The 23,227-nt window shown below is 40.6% G+C and overlaps 1 protein-coding gene across 1 annotated transcript in view; it reads right to left on the reverse strand.

Annotated features, from left to right (window-relative positions):
- PRSS12 (serine protease 12) overlaps window positions 1-22,691 on the reverse strand; it is a 71,016-nt gene extending 48,325 nt beyond the window's left edge. The window contains exons 1-4 of the mRNA XM_026499236.4: window positions 22,088-22,691; window positions 9,926-10,064; window positions 6,993-7,171; window positions 2,712-2,862 (exon numbers count right to left, since the gene is read on the reverse strand). Of these exons, the coding sequence (XP_026355021.1) occupies window positions 2,712-2,862; window positions 6,993-7,171; window positions 9,926-10,064; window positions 22,088-22,586 (968 nt within the window). The 5' untranslated portion in view covers window positions 22,587-22,691. The remainder of the gene's footprint in view (window positions 1-2,711; window positions 2,863-6,992; window positions 7,172-9,925; window positions 10,065-22,087) is intronic.
- Window positions 22,692-23,227: the final 536 nt, after the last annotated feature.

A 23,227-nucleotide genomic window follows, 5' to 3' on the forward strand; every position in this document is an offset into this window, starting at 1 on the left:
GTAATTTCTTTTGTGTTTAGGAAGCTTGCCAGCTACCAAAATCTACAGACACCATTAAAAGATGAAAGCCAACAAAGCAGCATCTCAGGAAGAAATTGTAAGCACCATGCCAGGGGGGCATGATGTAGTTTTAGTTCCCTTTGAGAATTCAACAAACAATTAAGGCGGGGATGAAATTTGCTTAAGAAAAAAATCATAAACTGAGACAAGCAACAATTATGCTGTTACCAACCATGTGCCATTAAAAACTGTCTCATCTGAAAGTGCAGTGCCTCTACCTGAGCAAACAAATCATAAAGGAGGACCAGCTGCAGAATAGTGCTTTAGTGCAGACTTAGGAGGTAACTGCCAAATCAAGTGAAAGAAAGGCAAAAAACAAACAATATCAGCTCAGAGCATCAGAGTGCTTACAATAAAAACAAATGTCTACCAAGCGGAATCACTGGCTGTTGCATAGGTTCGTGGAGGATTTGTAAGAATTAGGACTCAAATCCAGGTTGTTTTTTGAGTACAGGGCACATGACGATAATTTTATGCTGGGTTGACTCCAACAGCAACACCTGGAAATTTGAGGAAAATTGGTATGGAAATCGATACCCCCTCAGAACATTTTGAAAACGTAGTCTCAAAATTAATGCTTAATAACAATTTCCTCAAAAAGAACTGGTTGGCCTTATTTCCAACCCACCCAAAGAAAATGATCAGACAAGTAAACTTCACACCACTGATAATTATAAGCTCCAGAGACACAGGATTGCTATGCCATTCCTGTCCTCCACTGGAACTGTGAAGTAGCAGTTAGGCCCCCGAATCAGTTACAGGGGAAATGCAACTTGACAGTGAAGCATCAGAACAATGCCCCCCCAACCCAGCATCAAGCTTAGCCTCAGCAGTGGGAAGACCCCAAGACACATCACCTGTGATAAATCCTGGCCAAAATACCTGCTTTGATCTAATCGAGAATTCAGATCTAGCCTCCAACTTCAGGAATTACAAGAGCCAGGGGAGTAAACTAAATGACACCAGTAGGAAGAAATGAGACAAATCCAGGAGGAAAGGACAGTCTCCAGAACAACCGGTTCTGTCTCTTCCACAAGTCACTGTCATGAATAACAAGAGGCTGTTCTAGATTCAAGGAGACTTCGGGTACACAACATCCAGATGCGCTGCGTGATTCTCACTAAATTCTGCTTAAGACAATCCATCTCTCAAGGACATTGTGGGGGCCATGACGGGAAACTGAATGTGATGGGATATTAGAACATGTTAAGAATGATTACCCAGGGGGCGCCTGGGTGGCTCAGTCAGTTAAGTGTCTGATTTCAGCTCAGGTCATGAGATTTCATCACAGGCTCACGAGATCCAGCTCCAAGTAGGACTCCACGCTGGGTGTGGAGTTTGCTTAAGGTTCTTTCTCTCTCCCTCTGCTCCTCCCCCACTGCTCCCGCACACCCACTCTCTCCAAAAAAAAAAAAAAAAGAATGATTATCAATTATATTAGTTGTGGTAATGTTAATTTGGCCATGTAGCACCATGGTCTTATTTTTAAGAGATATATACTGAAGCATTTAGAGGTAAAATGTTCAAATGTCAATATTTTACTTTAAATTGCTGCAGTATAAATACAGAGTTTTGAAAAAGAGGGGGGTCAGTTGCAAAAACAATTGCAAAACAAATGAGTATAAATGGTTTAAGGTTCAAAAATCATGCTTCAGTGTCAAGGATTATGCTTCATTGAAAAGAAAGTTATACATGAAAAGAAGAGCTTCGATCTAAAGAGGCCTCCCCTCACCACTATCTGCAAAGCACTAAATGAAGAAATTTACAAATTTAAAGTAAATATCAACTTTGAAAAGATCCCCTAATTTTATCTTATTTTTAAAAGATTTATTTATCTATTTTAGAGAGAGTTTTGGGGGGGAGGGGGACGGGCAGAGGGAGAGGGAATCTAAAGCAGACTCCACACTGAGCACAGAGCCCCTTGAGGGGCTCCATCTCTCCACCCTGAGATCATGATCTGAGCCAAAATCAGGAGTTGGACACTCAACCGACTGAGCCAGCCAGGCGCCCCAGCCCCCTAATACAATTTTAGAGGAACTTTTAGGTGTGTTATACCAATATTCAGAATCACTGAAGAAAGGGATTAAAAATCCAAAATTACAACATACTATTCCAGAATAATCACAACTCAGGCAACGTGGCATGTTGATTTTCATAGCGCTCTTTTTATTACACACGCTTCATTTCCACATCTTACCTGGGAATTATCTCCTTTGCACATTAATAAACACCCTCTGTTCTAAGCACATACCTAACAAATAAGAAAGCAAAGTCAAAAGTAGAGATAATACTTGGGGAGAGAAGCCGAATTTCAGTTAAAGCCTAACAAGGAGCTCCAGCAGATGACTTCAGCAAGTCTCTGCGACTGACGGTGCTGCTCATTACCTGGGGATGATGTAAGCGCGATTAATGAAAAGGAGTAAAAGGCTGAGACTCTCAGGGATATAAAATCAACTGAATTCAGACATAAACAGGTCAGACCTATAGGTACATATAATTCTCCTCGGGGAGCCTACAGCCTAGTACAAAGATCGCAAGGTGGCTTTTTCTATTTGCTTGAGGAAATGCACAATTTAAACACACAGGCACCTGCCTCTGGGTATGGAAAGAACAGATTCCAAAATTTAAACAAAATTAGAATGAAAACAAACCTCAGGCCCAGCTGCCTGCAGACCACTTCTGCATCCGCTTCATCCCACTGGTCATCACAGACAGTCCCCCACTGACCAGCATGGTAGAGCTCCACGCGGCCTTCCCGCGCGCTGCTCCCACCCACGAGGCGTATGACGGGGAACGCCGGGCCTGTGCCGTGGGAAATCAGAAACAGATTACGTCTATACATTTGCATTGATTGATGAGATTAGATATATTCTATTTATTTGCCATTCTCAGTAATTAAATCATATTTGTTAAGCCACTGCAGGGATTTGGACATATACACACACACACACACACACACACACATCTAATACGTATTATGGTGTTCTTGACCAATTAAAATATTCCAAATCGGGGGCACCTGGCTGTCTCAGTCAGTAGAGCATGCAACTCTTGATCTCGGGGTTGTGGGTAGTTAGAGCCTCACATTGGGGATAGAGTTTACTTAATAATAATAGGAAACTTTTTAAATAAAAATTGTTTAAAAAAATACTCCAAATTGAATTATATTCATACAAATAGTTCTTAAGAGGAAGTAGTCTAAATTCACTTTTCCTCCAACAACCTCAGAAACCAGAAAAGACACACTCAAAACTATCATTTACTGGAAACACATTTGATTTTTATGTTGTAGTGGTGACACTAATTTTTTTATATTCAATAACTTGAGCATTACCAACATGTAATTCTTAAGAATGGCACTTATGTCCATAACATACTTGTCTTCAGTACAGAAATATTTTTGTATCTGTAGAAATCAAGTTAACATCTAACTCATTATAACAAGTTAGCGAACATCATGGCCAATACCTACAAAATTAAGGTGGAGAACTCATTTGGATATGAATCAGTTCGTATTCATTTTCTAAGAACTACCAAAGGCTCCCCATTGTGAATTCCTTACTACGGTCCACAGTGCCCTGATCTAGCCCTGGTCAGTGTCCTGAACATCCCTCCCCACCCCCAGCATCCTTCACTGTGCTGTACCTACCACACCCTCTTCCTTCTGTCCCCAAAACACTCAAGGTTGTTTCCCACCATAGGGTTTGTACGCTTTCTGTTCCTTCTGCTTGAAAAATGTTCCCACGCATCCTCCCCTGGCTGTATCACTCTCATCATTCAGTTCTCAACTCTGAATTGTCCTTTGTTTAGCAGACCTGCCCGGGCCCCCCTAGCTAATGCAGCATCCGGAGGTACTTTCTACTACACTGCCTTCTAAGTATTTACTTTATCTGAAACTATCATTGATTTATTGGTTTTCTCATCCACTGTCTGCCTCCTAACAGCTGGAACTCGGGACAGTGACCGTGCCTTTCCCTTTCACCTGTATATCTCAGGTACCCGGCATACAGAAGGCACGTACTAGATATTTGTTGACTGATTGGACTGATAAGTGATAGCTAAAAGCCTAGAAAGAATATCCCAGACAAGAAAAAATAATTAGCAATATTCATTCACTCAATTCTATTTAACAGGGCCATTCAAAGGAGCACTAGACAGACCTTATCCTCAAGAGGTTTGCTAAGTAAAGACATGGACGAAACGAGCACAGAGAAGAGATCACCAAGACCCTGCAGGAGCTCAGAAGCAAGGGAGCTTGCTTACCATTGGGGGTAGTCTGGGAATCTCTTCTGAAGAAGCTGTTATCTGAAGAGGGCAAGGTGGATGGATGGGATGTCAGAAGTCAGAGATGGGCTAAGTGCCATTCAGGCAAAATGAACAGTATGAGCAAAAGTATAGAAGCACAAAGTTGAATGTGTTTGGGAAATAGTAAGGCAGTGTAATTTTTCTGGAATAAAGGATGCAATATGGTAAAAGGTTCAGAACAGGCTGGGCCCCTATTCAGAAATTTAATTGCTGCTTTTCCCAAATGCTAATCATTTATCCACATGAAATATGCTTCTAATTCCCCCACAGTGTAAGCAGCTGTCAGTAAATGGTATTGGGATATTCATATTTATATTCAAATAGCATACTTGAATTTTGCAGCAGAGATTCACATGAGTGAATATTTACATATACTCACATTCTGATCTTCATAATTTAGCTGATTTACATAAGTCAACCAGTATTTATAATTTATAAAAAGGATAAAGATTGTTTTAATAAACCTAAGTGTTCTCAGTATTGTATATTAGCTTCTTATAATTAACTGATGGCTGAATGTTGCTAAGAAACTTCAGTGTGCCTGTTATTATGTTTATTTTTCCTTTAAAAAGCTTGGAAAGTATAGGAAAAAAACGATGGGAAAATGTATTAATTTCTTAAGTTATTATATTCTTCCCTGCCTCCCTTCCCCCTACCACTGTGGTAAGCTTGGAGAAAACAGAAAAAAAAAATGATTTAAGATTTTATTTATTTATTTGACAGAGAGAGAGAGTGCACACAAGCTGCCAAGGGAGAGGGAGAAACAGGCTCCCCGCTGAGCAGGGAGCCCGACGTGGGCCTCAATCCCAGGACCCTGGGATCATGACCTGAGCTGAGGGCAGACGCTTAACTGACTGAGCCAACTAGGCATCCCAAAGAACAAAAATTTTTAAAAGGAAATTTTAAATCACCTATAACCCAGAACTGTATGGCATACTACCTTATATTTTTTAGTGTCATGTTTTACTTTAAAACATGTGGGCTTTTTCTGGCTGTATAAGTAATTGTGAAAATACAGAAAAGCTCAAAGACAAAATTTAATTTCATCAACATTCCACATTCTCCCAACAAGCACACAAAAAGTCATTTGAAAGAGAATTGAGTGAGGTAGTTGACTCATGGTTAACTTATGGATGAATAAAACTCCCAGACGTGTTCATTTAAATTACTACCTCCTGTATCCAATACTGCTACACAATCTCCTACTTTGTAAGTGTTGGACAAGCAACAAGTTGTACTACATGACAAGGCACTAAATGTAATTTCCAAACTAAAAAAAATGTATTAAAGGTCTATTACTGTGCCTTGAAGTAGACTCAGTGTTTGCTGATCTGAGCTATTTCCTTTCACATTCTCACTTGATCTTTTTTCTCTCTCACTTCTATCTTATCTCAACCTCCCACGTTTTTATATATGCTTATAAATGACCTTAAATTTATCTTTGCAATCGGAGTATAAACAGGTGAATAGATGATAGAGAGCAGAAGGAATTTTTTTAAGTAGATTGATATCCTAAAAGAAAGTAATTATTGTTTTCAAGATTTTATTTACTTTAGTACTTGAAAAATGTCAAAATTTTATCAATCAGATGGAACATAAAGTACAAGCAATAATCTACAAAAAGTAATGCATTATCGAGCCCAATCCCCATCATCCTTGAAGCTGCAATGCATAAACATATACTGCCCAAATACCCAGAAGTGGAGAATCAAAGGAAGAAGAAGAAAAATTTACAAAACATTAAGATTGAACATGAGCTTGGCCCACTCAAAAAAGAACTGTGGTTCTCAAAGCACATACCTGCACCCTATCTTCCAATTTGTTCTTCCGGCCAATTCACAGGAGTTACTCTAAATTGAGCCTCTGCATGTTTTGTGGTGAGTGAGTTTCCATTCCTCCCCTGATATCTGCACTCCAACAGAAACAAATGCCCCGGGCTGGCTGCTAGCTTTTTAAGACCTGGGAAATCTGATCATGCTGCCATCTCCAAGGAGAATGCAAAAGGGGATGCTGTGACAGTGCACTAGTCTCAGGTTCTGGTCACACATTAACATACGGCATGGTCCCCAGAAAACCCATCAGCCATCATGAAAAGCAGCTGTTCCCTTCTCCACGCATGTTCATAAGAACGTATGCATATATGCGTACTGAGCCATGTTCGTCACCTCATGGCCAGTATGTAGTGCCTGGAAGGAGCACTTATCCATAATACGGAATGTGCTATTGACAACTCAAAGGAGAACACTAGTACCACGCTTATACTCTATCCTATAAAGTGAAAATATTTTGTTGTAGTTGCTGTGTTTTATATTCGGTTCCAAGATGATTTTCCATCTTGATTCTATCATGACCTTCCATTAGCAAATAAATGTTTCATGTACAATATACAATATTTCTGTAAACAAATTAGATAAAACAGAAAACACGTTAAGAATGAGATACCATTTAAAAGTCAAATGGAATTCAGATTGCTAGATGCACTCCTATTGAAGACTATTTGACTGTATAATATGATGATTCAGACTTACATCTGTATTCAAACTCTTTGAGGAAATGATTTAACGAAGACAATTTTATCATCTGGAATCCTGTTGAAAACACAATGAAAGTAAAAGAAACTTTTTTACCCTGGGAAAAGCTACACGTGACAGCAGCTGCCATCTTCTGAGGACACGCCCCACCCTGCCAGATGTCTTTTTCACAAAGCACTATATTTTCTTCATCTCCTCGGCAACGGACATTGCTCCAATAAATGGGAATAAGGCCCAGTCCAGAAAATGGGGTTTGTTTTGCGACTCCTTTTCGTCTGGAAGCACAATGATTGAAGTTAGGTTTATCGAATATAGGTGAATTTTTTGTCAAAGTATTTAGATTTTTTTTAAAATGGAAGAAATCAATAAAGATAGATGTGGAAGGAAAAGCAAAACATAATAGGTTGCATAAGTTTCAAGGAAATCGAAATATCAGATCAGAACTTGGGTTGATTATCTATGGCAATTTTCTTAATCAATCTTAAATGACTAATGGTATGCAAGTGCCCTTCCCACCTATGGCTGATTTTAGGGAAAAAAAAAAAAAAAATATATATATATATATATATAGGCAAATACTATAGATTTTAAAAAGAAGCATGGTGGTTTTCTGGAAGAAGTATGTCATGTGACTCAGTGAGACACGGTTTCTAGTCTGGACTCAGCTGTAAATTACTCTAAGCTGCAAGTTTCTGTAAGCTCTGCCTTCTGATGTCTAAAAGGAGGGGTGGTCTGGATGCTTGACAATTTTCCTACTCCAACATTTTAGGCTAGCATTTTCTTTCCTTTTTTTTTTTTTTTTTTAAAGATTTTATTTATTCATTTGAGAGGGAGAGAAGGAGAGAGAGCAAAGCAGGGGGAAGGACAGAGGGAGAAGCAGAGTCCCAATGAGCAGGGAGCCTGACTCAGGGCTCAATCTCAGGACCCTGAGATATGACCTGAGTCGAGATCAAGAGTCAGACACTTAACTGACTGAGCCACCCAGGCGCCCCTAGACTAGCATTTTGAAAATGATTACTACCACATATAAGTAAGACAATATCAAGAGAGGCAATCCATTCACAAAAATTTTAAAACCTTACATATAGTATTTGTTAGCAAGACTTTGAAACCAATTAATAAAATGGTAACAGGGAAATGGGCTCTGCTTTTAACTCATTTAATCTACATATTTTGTAAGTAACCTCTGATATGTACAAATTGATTTTAAATTTTAAAAAGATTAAAGGCTTATCTGATTAACATGGTAATCTCTAGAATTGTCTCCATACAGTCCACCATCAACCATACAGTAAACATTTGGGATATATCTAAAATATGAACATGTCTTAACAGCAACAATTCTGAGCTGCTCTGATATAATTATATAATACTTTTTTTTTAATGGACTACTAAAAAATAAAAATAAATAAAAATGGACTACTAAGGGGTGCCTGGCTGGCTCAGTCAGAGGGCACTGGACTCTTGATCTCTGGGTCGGGAGTTTGAGCTCCAAGCTGGGTGTAGAGATTACTTTAAAAAAAAAAAAAAAAGGATCAACTAAGATATGATATAAGTAATCACACCAGTTTATCTGAAGTATCCGTTTGCAGAATGATAGTTTATATTCTTTCATTAGCCAAAAGACCAGTAACCATACTGCAGTTCACATCTCCACTATAGTGTTTTGGTTTTTTATGTCAGAGTCTCATAGGAAATTGTATTCTTCCCTGATTTTCAGGGGTAATAAAAGCACATATGAATGTGTATTTTAAGGAGGACACTGACACCAGCCTACAAATTTGTTACATATTGAGCCTCTCAAAAGAAAAAGCATCAAGTCAACACTCTCTGTGTCCTATCCACCTGCCAATGACTATTTGCCAGACAAAATATTCATTGATCAAATCAATAATTAACATTCCCAAACACCATAACACTTTATAGGCTGTATAGCCTTACTCCTTCTTTCATCCCGACTTATACCAACACTATTTTTAAAAATTAATTAAGTAAGTACATTAAGCCTATTTGCTGCTCTAACAGCATCAAAAGTCTGAACAAAACTTAAGCCTTGGGTTTGTCTTTATGAAATATTCATTGCCCACCTTCCTAATGGGAAGACAGGAAGAAGCAGACAAATTAAAGTTCTTACTGATCTCACTGCAGTCGACCAAACTTTTCATTTCTATCACCCTATTAGGTATTACCATTCACTGATTATTAATCCAAAATATTTGTAAACTGCAGAACTTTCTTCAGTCTTTTGGACCTGCCTGTTCATAACAAGATAGTTTCCATGCTTTTTAAAGATCTCTAGTGAGAAAGGCCAAGAAAAACATCTGGCAAGTGTACTTACCAAAGATAAATAAATAAATAAATAAATAAATAAATAAATAAATAAAATAAATAAGACACAAAAACAGAACAGTAAGAACAACCACAAAAGCAAAGCCTTTTGTTCCAAAATAGAGCCCTCCCGCCCCTGGTGAAGCCCCCGGGCACATAGCATAAAGGGGCGGGGCTGGTGGCCGGGAGCGAGCGCGAGCGCCTACAGAGGGTGCTTAGAGCTGCGGGCACTGGGGGCGCTGACGGAGGCCGCCGCCTCTAGCAGGACCTCCTGAGCCCAGAAGCCCCAGGTCTGGACACCACGCCTTTCCCATCTCGGGATGAGAGCGCCGGAGAAGGTCACCTCCTTCCCGCACATAAAGGTGGAAGTTGTGCAGGGCTACACGTAGCCGGTGAAACCAAATGACACTACTGAGAAATGACAAGCCTCAGAATCACGTTCCTGGCTTCCTAGGGCTGAACGATGATGTTTAAAACACGAAGACCAAAGGATGTTTTTAACGAGTGACCACTCGGCATTTGCTAATTTCCTGGTCAGTATTCCTTCCCCCTGGGGCCCTTTCTTTATAACTCCTGTGAAAAATGAGAATGAGGGAAGCGAGACGGAAGGAAGGAAGGAATTTTCCCATTGCAGGGGCGGGTGCCCGCCATTACTCCCCCTGGATCAGCAGCCTGAGTGGGGCCAGGCCCGGCGAACTCACCCCAGCTGCAGCTGGTGACAAATGACTGAGGCGTCCGAATCATCCCAGTGGCTGCCACAGACGGTGCCCCAAGCTCCATTTGCATATATTTCCACGGTGCCTTCAAACTCGTGCTTGCCACCTCGAAGCCGCACTGACCCTGAAGTAGAAAAGAATCCCAAAACCCTTTAATAGCAAATTACCATTTGAACATACTGAGTCCGTCCTCCGTTAACATGATTTTTCCACATGCGCAGTGAGAGATCCAGCCGGAACGATTTGGCCTCCATGTTCCAAGAAGAAGCACATGCTTCTTTCTTTAAATGAGGATTTAGCACATTCTATTTTATTTTATTTTTTTTGGTAGTTAACATCATGGTGTCAATACTAATTATGCTTTCTTTTTTAGTTAAGCAAACAAAGTCCAATTATATTTTAAAAAGGGAAAAGTGGAAGAGTGTGACTAATGTCTGATATTACATCCCAAATTTAGATCACATCATATACAAAATTCTTACCATGTATACATCACCTTCCACTTCACCTGAGGTCAGAGATAAGAAGCACAGAAACAAAATTCAGTGCTCTACTTACAAATTAGCTGTTATTGACTGTGTTATATGTTCCTTCCACCTGATTTATTCACCACTAAAGAGCAAAATGCTTTTTCCCTTTTTAACCTCAAGCAGTAGTCATGAAATTCTAAAGATTATAATTTCAAAAAGGTGTTGGTGTTGATGACACTGCCTAATGTCAGTCTTAGGAAAATTCCCACTAGGTAGGATCATTTGGTTTAACTGAGTGCCCCTGGAAATTTGCCTCCTCTTACATCCTCACTTAGCTGCTCCAGGGTCTATGATCTGAGTCATTCTTTTTCTTGAAAAGAGTCAAAATTAAAATGCAAGCACCCCAAGAAAAATAACATCCCTTAAGAGCAGATGGATTGAGACCTTACATTTCCCTTCTTATTTGCACTAGTTTGCAGAGTGGCTACTGAGAGGCCACAAGTGGGACACTTAAGCAGAGACAGAAGCACACTCAGACAGCTGAAGAATTTCACAAAACTGTTAAGTCACTATGATGGCCTTCATTTCATAGGTAAAGAAATTAAGAAAGTAAGTTCTACCAAAAAAGTCACATTTTGCATATTTCAAAGTTATTTCAAAGTCTGGCTTTAAAATCATTTTCCAAAATATCAGATTCACAAATCACCCATTCATTTCACTTGCACTGGCCTAGGCATCTATTATTTTCCAAGTCATCATCATTTAAAAATGTAACTATTTAAGAAACACATATTGTTTGTCTCATGACAAATACAAAGTGTCATTTAATTCAAAGAAAAGAATAATAAATGGAGGCAAAACATTACACTGCCAAATCCTGAATATTCAGGAGAGAGCATGGGCATGGATCAGTCACATGGCAGATAAATCTCAAAGTCATTCATGCTTTCCAAACCTCTTTAATTCAGATTGTGCAAAGGAAGCCCTGCTTAGCTCAATGAAAAGCATGAACTGCAAAACATTTTTTTTAAGATTTTATTTATCTATTTTATATAGAGAGAGAGAGCACAGAAGTGGGGGGAGCAGAAGAGGGAGAGGCAGAAACAGGCTCTCTGCTGAGCAGGGAGCTTGATGTGGGGCTCGATCCCAGGACTCTGGGATCATGATATGAGCAAAAAGCAGACACCCAACCAACTGAGCCACCCAGGTGCCTCTGCAAAACATTTTTAAAGAAATAGGTCTGAAGAGTTTAACTGAACTTTAATGATTTTTTAACCACAAAATCTCTTCTATAGAGACCTACATAGTATCATTCATATCGCAAATGTCAGCATCTTATTTCAACTCAAAAAATTCATTTGCTCACCTCAAACATTAGTTGAAATGATATTTAAATTAATCTATTATCTATTAATCGTCCTCCTCCAAATTACTCATGTCAAAGGGTTTGAAGAAAGTTCTAGAAATGAAAACAAACTGGAACACTACTTATGCATGTTAAAAAATCATAATAAAATGTAAAATACTGCCTAAATCACCAAAAAGCTATCAAGAAGAAATGATGAGCATGCATATCATCTAAATGTTTAAGGCATTTGGAGATAAAACGTAGAAAACTCTGTATAAAGTATAATTACTACCCTCACATCATGATAACGGCAATGACAGAGCTGGAAATAGTTTCCAGGCGAACTATCAGTTCCACCATCATTTCTCAGATTCTCCAAACATGAAGTGAAAGCCTGGTTTCATTTAGCTGTATCCGCTATATGGCTAGAAATGCAGAGACTCATCCAATTTTCCTTTAACAAATGAATACAAATATTTACAATTCTGGAAAGTCAATTTGCATGTCAATGACTAATGAATTCTCCATCAGAATCCATTCCCATCACCTATGTTCCTAACTCACAAACCTTCCTAATACTGCTCCATTCTCCACCCCTACCTAGTTTATCCTTCTCGTAAGGTCATAAAAATTTCTAACATATTCTGAGAAATTATCTACTTTGGACTCAGAGTGAGTAGTTCTTAATGGGAGATAATTCTATGAAGTGCATAATTCTTCAAATGATTATTTGAAAGAGCCACCTTAAAAAATATCAGAATAACATGCTCCAAAATAATAAAAAGTTTGAACACTCAATTTATACTACATTTAAGAGAAGTAGCAGTATTTACTTGTTTTTGATTTTACTTTGCTCTTGCTTCATTTATTTTCTTAGAATAGTCAAGATGGTCAAAATCTTAAAAACTGTAACCCATTTCCCTCCATTTATGGGTGAGGAAGATTTGGACCAAATCAACTGCCATGACCATCTGTTTCCTAGTTTCCCACCCTTCCTACTTTTCCTCTGTCTCCAAGTTATCTCCTAGATTCCTGTCCTTGCTACCGTCCCATCTCTGAAGCCGAGCAAAGACCCTGCGATGCCTTTGCATTTTATGTCTTTTTCATGTCTATGCATTTATGTTCTTTGCATAGTGCACTTTATGCATTATGTTATGTGGCTTTCACCATTCTATGTGAAATATTCTTTTTTATTTGAAATATTGCAACTAATCTACCAAACATTTTATGGGAATAAATAGCCAGGCAGAAAGGTAAGACAGCTCGAAGAGATTTTACGCACTGCAAAGAGGAGAGAAGTGCCTACTTTCCAGCGATCTGCATTTGAGGCTGGCCTTCCAGTGGAGGAGTCCCGTAACTGCACAAATTTGTAGGTGCACTATACATTTGCACAAATTCATAGGTGCACAATTACAAAGTGAAGGGAGGGAAATATCCTTAACTCAATTTTTAAAAATATAGGATGAAACAATGAAGCACTCCACAAAGGTCAAAGCCTGGCAAACTCATTTATATTGCTAAAGTAATAATAAAGCTCTTTTATTATCAAAAAATTTTATTATCAAAAATTGATCCCTCTTCCTTCCCTCTCCTACTTCAGTCAAGTACTTTGCAATGTTCCTCGCAGTCTCGGCTAATGTCTCTGGACCACAGGGGCTGCACTGTCTTAAAGTCTCTCAAGTGCCAATCTGATTAAACTATTCTATTGTAAATGTTTTTATTTTTAAAATGTGTTAATAATAATAATTTAAAATTTGAGGTCTCAGAGGTTTTAGGTCAACTAAAACAGGTATTACAAAATTATAAAACAAAACTTTCCAGAAGAAAGTCTGGAACTGTAAAGCTATGTGTGGTATCATGTCATAGATTGTCGCCCCCCATCCTGACCACCAAAAAAAGTCAACTGTCTGTTGGTATTACGATTACCTAAAGGCAAAAATGTGTCAGTGTGCAACAATGCTCAGAATTCTATCTTAATTCCCAGCCAAAACTGCTGAACTTATTGTCATTTTAGTTTACTATTGTTTGTTTGTTTTTTCTCTGTAGTAATACCTCTGGTTTTATAAAAGAAAGGGAACACAAAAGATGCATGTCACTCAAATTTGCTTTATGGGCAAGGAACTCCCCATGTGACTCCTGATCTCAGGATCGTGAATTTGAGCCCCAGCGTAGCAGACAGTTTATCTAAAATTTAAAAAAACCAAAACAAAACAGGAATTCCCAAAATAGAAAGACATTTAAAAAGGATTCTCTTTAACCATTTTATCAGTCTCAATGGAGACAAGGAAATCTTCTAGAGAATAGTTGACTAGATTAAAATTCCCTCGGTAAGTCTCCTTGGTTTGTCAGTTTGTAAGGCTATTATGATGTGATGAATTCTATTCCTCCCCCACCAAAATGTTGAAGTGCTAACCCCCACTACTTATAGACAGGATCTTATTTGGAAATAAGGTCTTTGCAGATGACCAAGTTAACATGAAGTCATTAGGGTGGGCTCCAATTCAGTATGACTATGTTCTTGTAAAAAGGAGAAATTTAGACACAGAGACCCACACAGAGGGAGAACACCATCAGAAGCTTGGGGTTACATCCCACAAGCCACGGAACCATCAGAAGCTAAGAAAGCCCATGAATAGATCCTTTCCTGACGTCTTCAGAGGATGGGCTACCCTGCTGACACCTTGACCTTGGACTTTCAGCCTCCAGAATTATGAACCTGTATGTTTCTGTTGTTTAAGCCACTCAGTTGCGCTACTCCTAGCGGGCCTAGTAAACTCACAGAGCCATGATAGTATTACTCCTCCTTGGACAGCTAGCGAAACCATCCTTTTCATACTCCATACTTCAAGGAGACCTGAAAGAAATACTAGGAAAGGAATCTGGTGAGTCAGTTGTCTTTGTTCTGTGAATCCAGCTCATTCCAAAATAAACCAAATGAAAAGGTATGCCTATTTCGTTAACTAACATGTACTTAGAGAATAGCAGTCACTTGTTTGAAAGAAAAACCAGCAAAAAGGAAGAAGTAGTGTTTTCTGAATAGAATTAATAATACATTTTTTAAATCTTTTGAAATCACAATTTGATAAATGAGTAAAATAATTTTACTGTGATCATACACATCCTTTCTCATCTATTACTGATCTTCACAGAAGCACAAAATAATTACTTTTAGTCATTGCTATGGCTCTAGTGGAACCAGAAAGAATGCATGCTGGTGATATCAAGCTATTGTTCAGAACTCAGACAAAAAGTATACTTAAAGCTGAAAGTGATAGAGAAATGTCAATGTGTGAACTATTCCCAAGGAAAAAAAGCCCATTACATGCTGGACAATATAGTACACATATTTCACAAACGAATTAAAAATAATCTTACGTCTTACACTAAATGCAATACTGGGAAAATACACTAAATGATCATGTCGTATCTGAATCATGAAATATACAAAAAAGTCATTGCCTAAAAACAACTGATTTGAGAGGTTGTTAGTTGAATTTTTCAAGTACAGTACAAGAGGCTAGTTTAATTTCGATGTTTTCCTGTGATTATATTTAGCCATAACCAAAACTGGCTTTAGCATTGTGAAACAGATTTTATTCAAATCATGCCATATCAAAAGGAAATCAAATCATCTTTTAACATATGAAACACTCCCTCGGACTGAGATAAAACTGAACTATATCTGCCTCCATTAGTTCACATCTATAATTCATATTAGTTGTGCATTTATTATTCATGTAGATACCTTCAGTACTGAGAAAAAAAAATCTCAACTGGTCTAATTCAAAAGGAGAGAGCATCTAAATAATGAGAGAGTATCCTGAAAAGCAATTCTACCCATTTATATTGAGATTATTAGAAATTTATAAATTTTATCAATTATTACTTCATTTAAAACACTATACAGTATTACGCACAAGAAGACTCTCTCCATGGTTTAATGATGGCATAGTAAGAACACACACATATAACCCTAGCAGAAAACTCCACCAATGTGTGTCTCTGAACTATTCACACATAAGCAAATGGTATGGGTATTAACATTTCATCGTTCAGCTTTGAGTGATGAAATTAAACTATTCCTGATAGTAACCCTCTTATCTGTCTCCTAGAGTAGGGATCACAGGACAGGTAATAAAAATGCTTGGTATTCTTCTGACATCTCAGTCAGAGAGTGGGTGTCCTCAACCAGAGGACACAGGTGATTTCTTATTCATCTTTGTAATTGCTGCTCCTAATGTGAACTCAGAAAATGTTTAATGACATCTGTCTTTGCCTTGTTATAAGAACCAGCATTTTCCACCCTCTGTATCCCCCTGGTGAGCCTAATAAAAAGTACTGAGATTGTGTCTTATAGTCGGGGGGGGGGGGCGGAAATCTCATTAGTTTAGTGCTTTGCATACAATAAAAGTTTTATTAATATTGTTGGGCTGACTTGCAGGACGAAAGGGGAGGGTAGGGGGTGAGATTGCCCTGGAAAAGTAAGCTGTGAAAGAGGCGAAAATAAATATTTCCGGAACAGGGTGCCAACCACGTAGAAGGCACTCTAAATCAATTGTTCGCAGAGTGGCTACCGAATGCCTTTTTACGATGCAGACTAAAGGAAGAGATTTCAGAGTACTGCTTTCTTTATGAGTTAATTCAGGGATAGGGGAGCTTCAAAATGAGAATAAAATTGTCTACCTCACAACTGAGCTAACTTCCATATTCTTAACAATCATGAAATTATTCATTTCAGACATAAATTTGCTAGACCTGCAAATAACATCTTAAAACAAGAAAACATGCTTTTTCAACCAAATCAGGGTCTAAATGGGATTCATGTAGATTCAGCTGAAAAATAAATGTAGCATTTCACAGAACAATTTTTAAAATACTTACTACTATTTTTTAATCGCATTAAGTTTCCCAAATGCAAGGACAAACTCCAACCATACTTCTTAGCAGACCCTGTTTGTTCTCCTCAACAACAACCTTACTTCCTCCTGCCAGGAGAGTCCCTAGGTGTTCCGAGATTAATCCTGATTAAACTACCCAATTGTGTTAATTGAATTTTCCCTTCCAGAGAGTGCCAGAGGAACATGTGATCCAGTCTTGGCCAATGAAATGCAGGAGGAAGTCCGGGGCGGGGGTTTGGGGTGAAATTCTAGGAAGGTTTCCTTGCTCTTTCTATGTGACCTACCTGAGAAGGGGCCCTTTTTTCTCCTGCAGGCTATCCTATCTCAGTGGGAAGCCTGGAATAAACCACACTTAGAGAACAGAGCCAAGAGAATAGCAGAGGAACAGAGTTGTGCCATGTTGGAGCCCAACTTCTTGCACTATGAACAACAAATCTCCTTCTTGCTTCAGTTGTTTTGAATTGGGTTTTCTAGTCTTTGCCATCAAAACCACCCTAACTGATGCAAGCCACACTCATACCCAAGTATGTGATTATAATTTTCTCCTCTTCCAAAGGCATCTTTATTTTCATAATCATAATGTATATAAACTTGGTATCCATCTTTTCCCCCAACATTATCATAAGCATTTTTCCATTTTTTATATAAAATCTTTACAATTATCACTTTAGTAGCTACATAGTATCCATCAGATGAAGGGACCTCTGCATAGGATCTTATTGCTGTATATTTAGGCTTGCCTCCACAATTATGAGCCAAATCACATTTTTTTCTTTTTAAAGATTTTATTTATTTATTTATTTATTTGACAGAGAAAGAGAAAGCAGGAGCAGCAGGGGGAGGGTCACACGGAGGGGGAGAAGCAGACTCCCTGTTGAGTGAGGAGCAGGACTTGGGGCTCAAAGCGGGGCTCCATCCCAGGACCTTGAGATCATGACCTGAGCTGAAGGCAGACACTTAACCCAGTGAGCCACCCAGGTGTCCCTGAACCAAATCACTTTTACAAAGATTACCTTAACACACACACACACACACACACACACACACTCAAAGACTATGGCCACATACCTATTTACACTCACAGATAATCACTCACAAAAGGCAATAGTATCTAGGGGCACTTGGGTGGCTCAATCAGTTAAACATTGGACTCTTGCTTGACTTTGGCTCAGGTCATAATGTCAGGTCATGAGATGGAATCCTGTATCTGGCTCCGAGCCTGCTTGAGATTCTCCTCTCTTGCTCTGCCCCTCCCACTCATTCTCTCTCTCTCTTTCTCTAAAACAAGTAAATAAAACTGTTTTAGGGGCGCCTGGGTGGCACAGCGGTTAAGCATCTGCCTTTGGCTCAGGGCGTAATCCCGACGTTCTGGGATCGAGCCCCACATCAGGCTCCTCCGCTATGAGCCTGCTTCTTCCTCTCCCACTCCCCCTGCCTGTGTTCCCTCTCTCGCTGGCTGTCTCTATCTCTGTCAAATAAATAAATAAAATATTTAAAAAAAAACTTTTTTAAAAAAGACAACAGTAACTAGATATCTTATTTTTTTCTTAAAAAAAAAAGCCTTCAGACTAGTAAAGAGACAGATAATGCCTCAAATCAAAGTATTTTATATCTGCCTTATCCTGAAGAGCAGATTGAGCTCAAAATTTAAAATCCAGCCAGGAACTATATCAAATCTGGTATTGCTAACGTTTCTGAGAACCTGCTATACAGAATCAAGATGCAGCTTTTTTTTTTTTTAAAGGGACAGTTTTCAGCCAACTTTTTAATTAACATTCACTTCAAACACCAGATGGACTTCAAAGAGTACAGCCTGTAAACAATTGTCCCACAAGTCTGCTGCCTGTTTGAATCAGGAGTTTGAGGAGGGTACATGCGTATGAACAGCTTAGCATGACGACATGACAAGAAGTCAGATCTAGGAATCATTCCCTCTGGTGAAATCTCCATCATTAGAGCATTACCATCACTATTGTACCTCTTTCACCCATCAGTCATCAGTCATCAGTCACCTATGGCTGAGCTCCGCTTGGCTGCTTGTCATTGAGAGTAGTTAGCACAGCAACCGGTTGTCCCATCTGCCCTGCCAACCAGGGACTGGAAAGTGATTTTCCCTTCCTAGTTGGGAAGCTCTAAATTACTGCAGGGTATCAGGGGAATCAGTTGCGTGTTAACTCTTTCTGTAGGAACATAAAAAATAACCTAGCTCACATGCAGTTAATAATCATATTCTGGTGAACTAGGTTATTATTATACCACACCAGTCCAATGAAAAACAGTGGTCCCATTTCCTAAAATGTCACAGAAAGTTAACCATAGATTGGCATGCCTTCTTCTTGATCCTACACCTAGAAGAATTAAGTCACAGATGGTGGACTCAGTTTACCTAATCATCCACCACTATACATTCTAGATGGGTTCTGATGCCCTCCCATGGTTTTCCCAAGCGTGACAAAGGGTCTTCAGCATCCAAATCACTTGACTGCTCCTCAGAAATGCACATTCCTGAGACAGATCTAAGGATTACTTAATGGGGGCCTCTGAAGGCTAGAGCCTAGGTAGCTGCATTTTCAGAAGTTCCTAGGTGCTCATCATGAGAACAAACTCCCTGGGCTGATTTAGGGTATTCCAATCCTCCAAACGAACTCTTTATTACTAATTCACGGTTTCATACAGTTAGGTCCCAGGCATCATCTTTCTCACTCTCAGACATTTGAGCCACTGGAGTGTCCACACCTTGCCTTAGCTTACCTGGGATCGCCCCAGCACACCTTCAACTAGGCTTAGACCAACTCTCTACCTTGAAGGCAACAACGTCCTCATTTCTCTCAATGCAACTAGATACGTAACACTGGCCTCCAGTTTATTTTTTGAAGGAGGGATCTCACTACTATAAATTTTCTTTCCTTTTGTTCTACTTGTTTGTGTAAAGAAAAGGAAAAAAAAAAACTCCGGATATTTCTAAATCCTAAGATACAGGAAATCATGTATATTGGACCAAACATATTCCCTTCCTCTTTCCTTTTAGACTAGTCTCTAAGCTACAAAAAGAGGATCATCAGACAGCACATATATTTCTCCATGTTTATATAATTAAAGAACTAGAGCAAAATGAGTTGTGACATGAAAATGTACACTACCTTCTAACGTTGTTATGAGAATTAAATGGGAAAACGAACATATAAAATACTTAGCTCAGCATCCAACACGGAGTGAATGTTCAATGAATCCTAGCTGTTATCAGGCCAGGTTATTTTGGTTCATACTCAGAGCTCGAAAAGTTCTTTGAATTAATCCATTCAAAAACTTCTTTTCTGCAGAGAAGGAAACCAAAGCTCCGGGAGCTAAGAGTCTTACCCAACGCTACATAGTTACTGCCGGAGCTAAAACGGACACTAGTGTTTTCTAAAGCATAATTCTTTTCCCTACTCCATGATAGCTTTGTTTACCCTCCGAAGTGAAATGTAGGACCGAGGCCAGAAAGCCATAAGTATGTTCAGAACACGCCAGTCATTGCAAAGGAATGGATCATGCCTAATCAGAACGGGAGGAGGAAATGAAAGGATGGGAAGCTCTGGTTATCAAGCCTGGGTCTGAGAAAGTAATTAATTATTACAGAGCCGGCCCATTGTTTTCCTGTTCTTGGGGGTGGGGGGCGGACATTGATCTCCCATCCTGGGTGGTTTCTTTTGTTTCTCTTGTGTTCAATCACTTTGCCCCGGGAAGTACTGCACACACAACGATTATGCAGTGTTTGGGATTCTGTCTGGTGAGAATTAGCTACGAACATAAAAACATCACAAAGAGTCTGCGCGGCTGTTAGATTTAAATTTCTATTCAACACAAGGGGGAAAACAAAGAACAACCTACTCTCCTCGTCTGGAATATAAAGTTAAAGGAGTTATGTGTCAGAAAGAGAGCAATTTATCACTATAGCGTTTTAACTTTGAATTCCATTTTTCTTTCAGTATATATACATATCCTAAGTGTACATTTAAAAATAAGAAATTACAATAACAGGAAAGTGAAAAAAATCCCAATGTTTGCTGAACATGAAACAACAGATCATCTATTATAGTAAATAATGAGACAACACTAGAGCTCTTTGCCTGATATCACCTCAATTTTTTTATAGCCACATTGGCATTGTGTCCATGAAACATGAATATAGCAATGACTTCATTCTCCAGGATGAAGGATAATTGATCTTAACCTTCCTATCACTTTCCTTTAACTCAAAGCTAATGCAATTCAGATAAATAAAAATGTCTGTAGGAAAAAAAAAAAGGCACTATGATAGCCAACCTCCAAATTACCTCCAAAAGGTATAAAGTACAACATATTTCAGAATCCCAGTTCATGAAACCCCGGCCCCATAGCTTAGATGGAGAGCTGCCAACATGATGTTTGAAGGAAAATCCAAACTTTGGAGGACATAAAGATTTTCTTCCCAGCTATTAAAGAAGGGCGTGAAGGGGGGGGAGGGGGTTAAACAAAATCCCAACGACTCAAAATGAAGCACTGTTCAAAGGCAGTTCATTTACTTACATTAAACCTATTAATATGTTTTCATTGTACCATAAAATCAAAATATCTTACCAACTTTATCTCTTGATGTCACCAACTAATCCCAATTGCCCACAAAGAACTGTATTATACAGCTAAAAAACGGTATCTTTGAAAACTGTATTTGACTATATCAAGTTGCTTCTTCCCTACAGTTACTCTTCTTCCTTTCTTCTCTCTTCACTCACTAATAATATTTACCAAATTATGCCCCAGACCGTGAACATCATTTTAACAACTTGTATTCTGACCAGGAAATTTTGCCATATTTTTTCAAACATAGGTCAATGGTGAGAGTGAAGGCAAAAAAATGTATCACATTCTTCCAAATCGGGGTCTATGAGGAGGGGATAAGGGTATTGGTTGTCATATTGTATTTAATATTTCCCTTTCCATAACAAGTAATTAGAAACTTTATCTCCTCCTTTACTTTGCCTCTTTCGTGTAAATATGGTAACACCCTCAAGGCAAACTGACCTAAAGAACACGCATCCACCCAACGCACACACAACCACCCGACGAGCACGCGTGTACACACATACACACAGACATACACACACATACACACAGACATACACGCACACAGAGTGGCCAGAGACCATATCCAGGAACCCAGGGAGCAGCACCTTGCACAAAACTATCCTCACGACAACCTTCCCACACAAAGCACGCCTCGTTCATTTAAAGTCACCGTACCAATGCACTTTGCTGGTAACTCGGCGGCAGCCAACCATCACACCCGGCAATGCAAACCCGAAACCCCGCACTGGCACCCCATCTCTTCAAGGCACACCTAACGCCCTGGGCGAGCCAGGCTGGCTCCCCGCCAGTCCCGAGCTGCCGCCGCTGGCCCGGGACCACTCACCGTGTCTGCAGTCGCAGTAGCCCCAGTCCACCTTGCCGTGGGCGTGCCCGTAGAAGCACCAGGGTCTGCCAGCGCCGTCCGGGCTCCGGCAGAAGTTGTGGCGCTGCCCTCGCAGCTTAGCCCAGCTCGCCGGGGGCGACCGCTCGAGGAAGGGTGGCACCTCTGCCCAGCGCAGACAAGGGGCGCCGAAGTCCGTCACGTTGACCCAGGGCTCGCCAGCGGGGCAGTCCGGATGGTGCGGCCCCGGCGTGCGCCCGGCGTGCAGGGCGTGCAAGCGCTGGGCATGCAGCGCGGGCGGGGGGCGCGGGACGCGCGGGAGAGGGGGCGGCGGAGGCGTCCTCTGTTGCCGCTGCTGGGTGGGAAGGTAGTAAGGGTGCCGGGGACCTCGAGGGGGCGAATGGCGATAGCGGTGGTGGACGGGATAACTGACTAGATCAAAGCCGATCACTTCGGGGAGCGCCCCTAAAACCAGAGCCACCACGAAGCGGGCGAGCGTCATGGTGCCAGAGAAGCAGGGTTTGGTCCATGCTCCCCGGCTCCTTGGGTTCTGAAGAGGAGGAGAGGAGGGGGCGGGGCTGCAGCGTCCCTCGAATCCCCCACTCGAGTCCCCTCCCGCTCCCCCGCGCGCGGACCGCCCTCCCCTCCCCATCTCGCCTCCCGCCGCGGGTCGAGCGACGAGCCTCCGCTCCTGGCCCTTGGAAGCGGTCGCCGGCGGTGAAATCTTGAGCGCCGGCGGTGAAATCTTGAGACCCGACTGGTGGAGAGGACTCGCAAAGAGAAGGCGCGGACTCGGCGGGGAGTGGTGGGGACTGAGCCCCAGGTAGCCCGCGGTGGCACGAGCCCGGGAACTCTGCCCCCTGGCTGCGGGCGCGGGGCGCGCAGTCTCGTCCCGGAGCGGGACCTCAGCTCGGCCCCTAGCCGGCTCCCGGCTGTCGCCATCCCGGCCAGACCAGCTGCTGGCACCGCCGCAGCCTCGGTGTGCCCCAGCCAAGCTCGGGAGTGCGGGGGAAGGTCTGGGCTGCTCCTTGCCAGAAGGCAACACCATCACAACCCCGAGTCTGGCGGCTCCCAAGCTTGGCACCAGTCCCTGCAGTCCTCTCTCCTCCACCCCCGTGCCCTTTTCTCGATTTTGAAAACTTC

The sequence above is a fragment of the Ursus arctos genome, unplaced genomic scaffold (genome assembly GCF_023065955.2).
Source record: "Ursus arctos isolate Adak ecotype North America unplaced genomic scaffold, UrsArc2.0 scaffold_11, whole genome shotgun sequence".
NCBI classification, from domain to species: Eukaryota; Metazoa; Chordata; class Mammalia; order Carnivora; family Ursidae; genus Ursus; species Ursus arctos.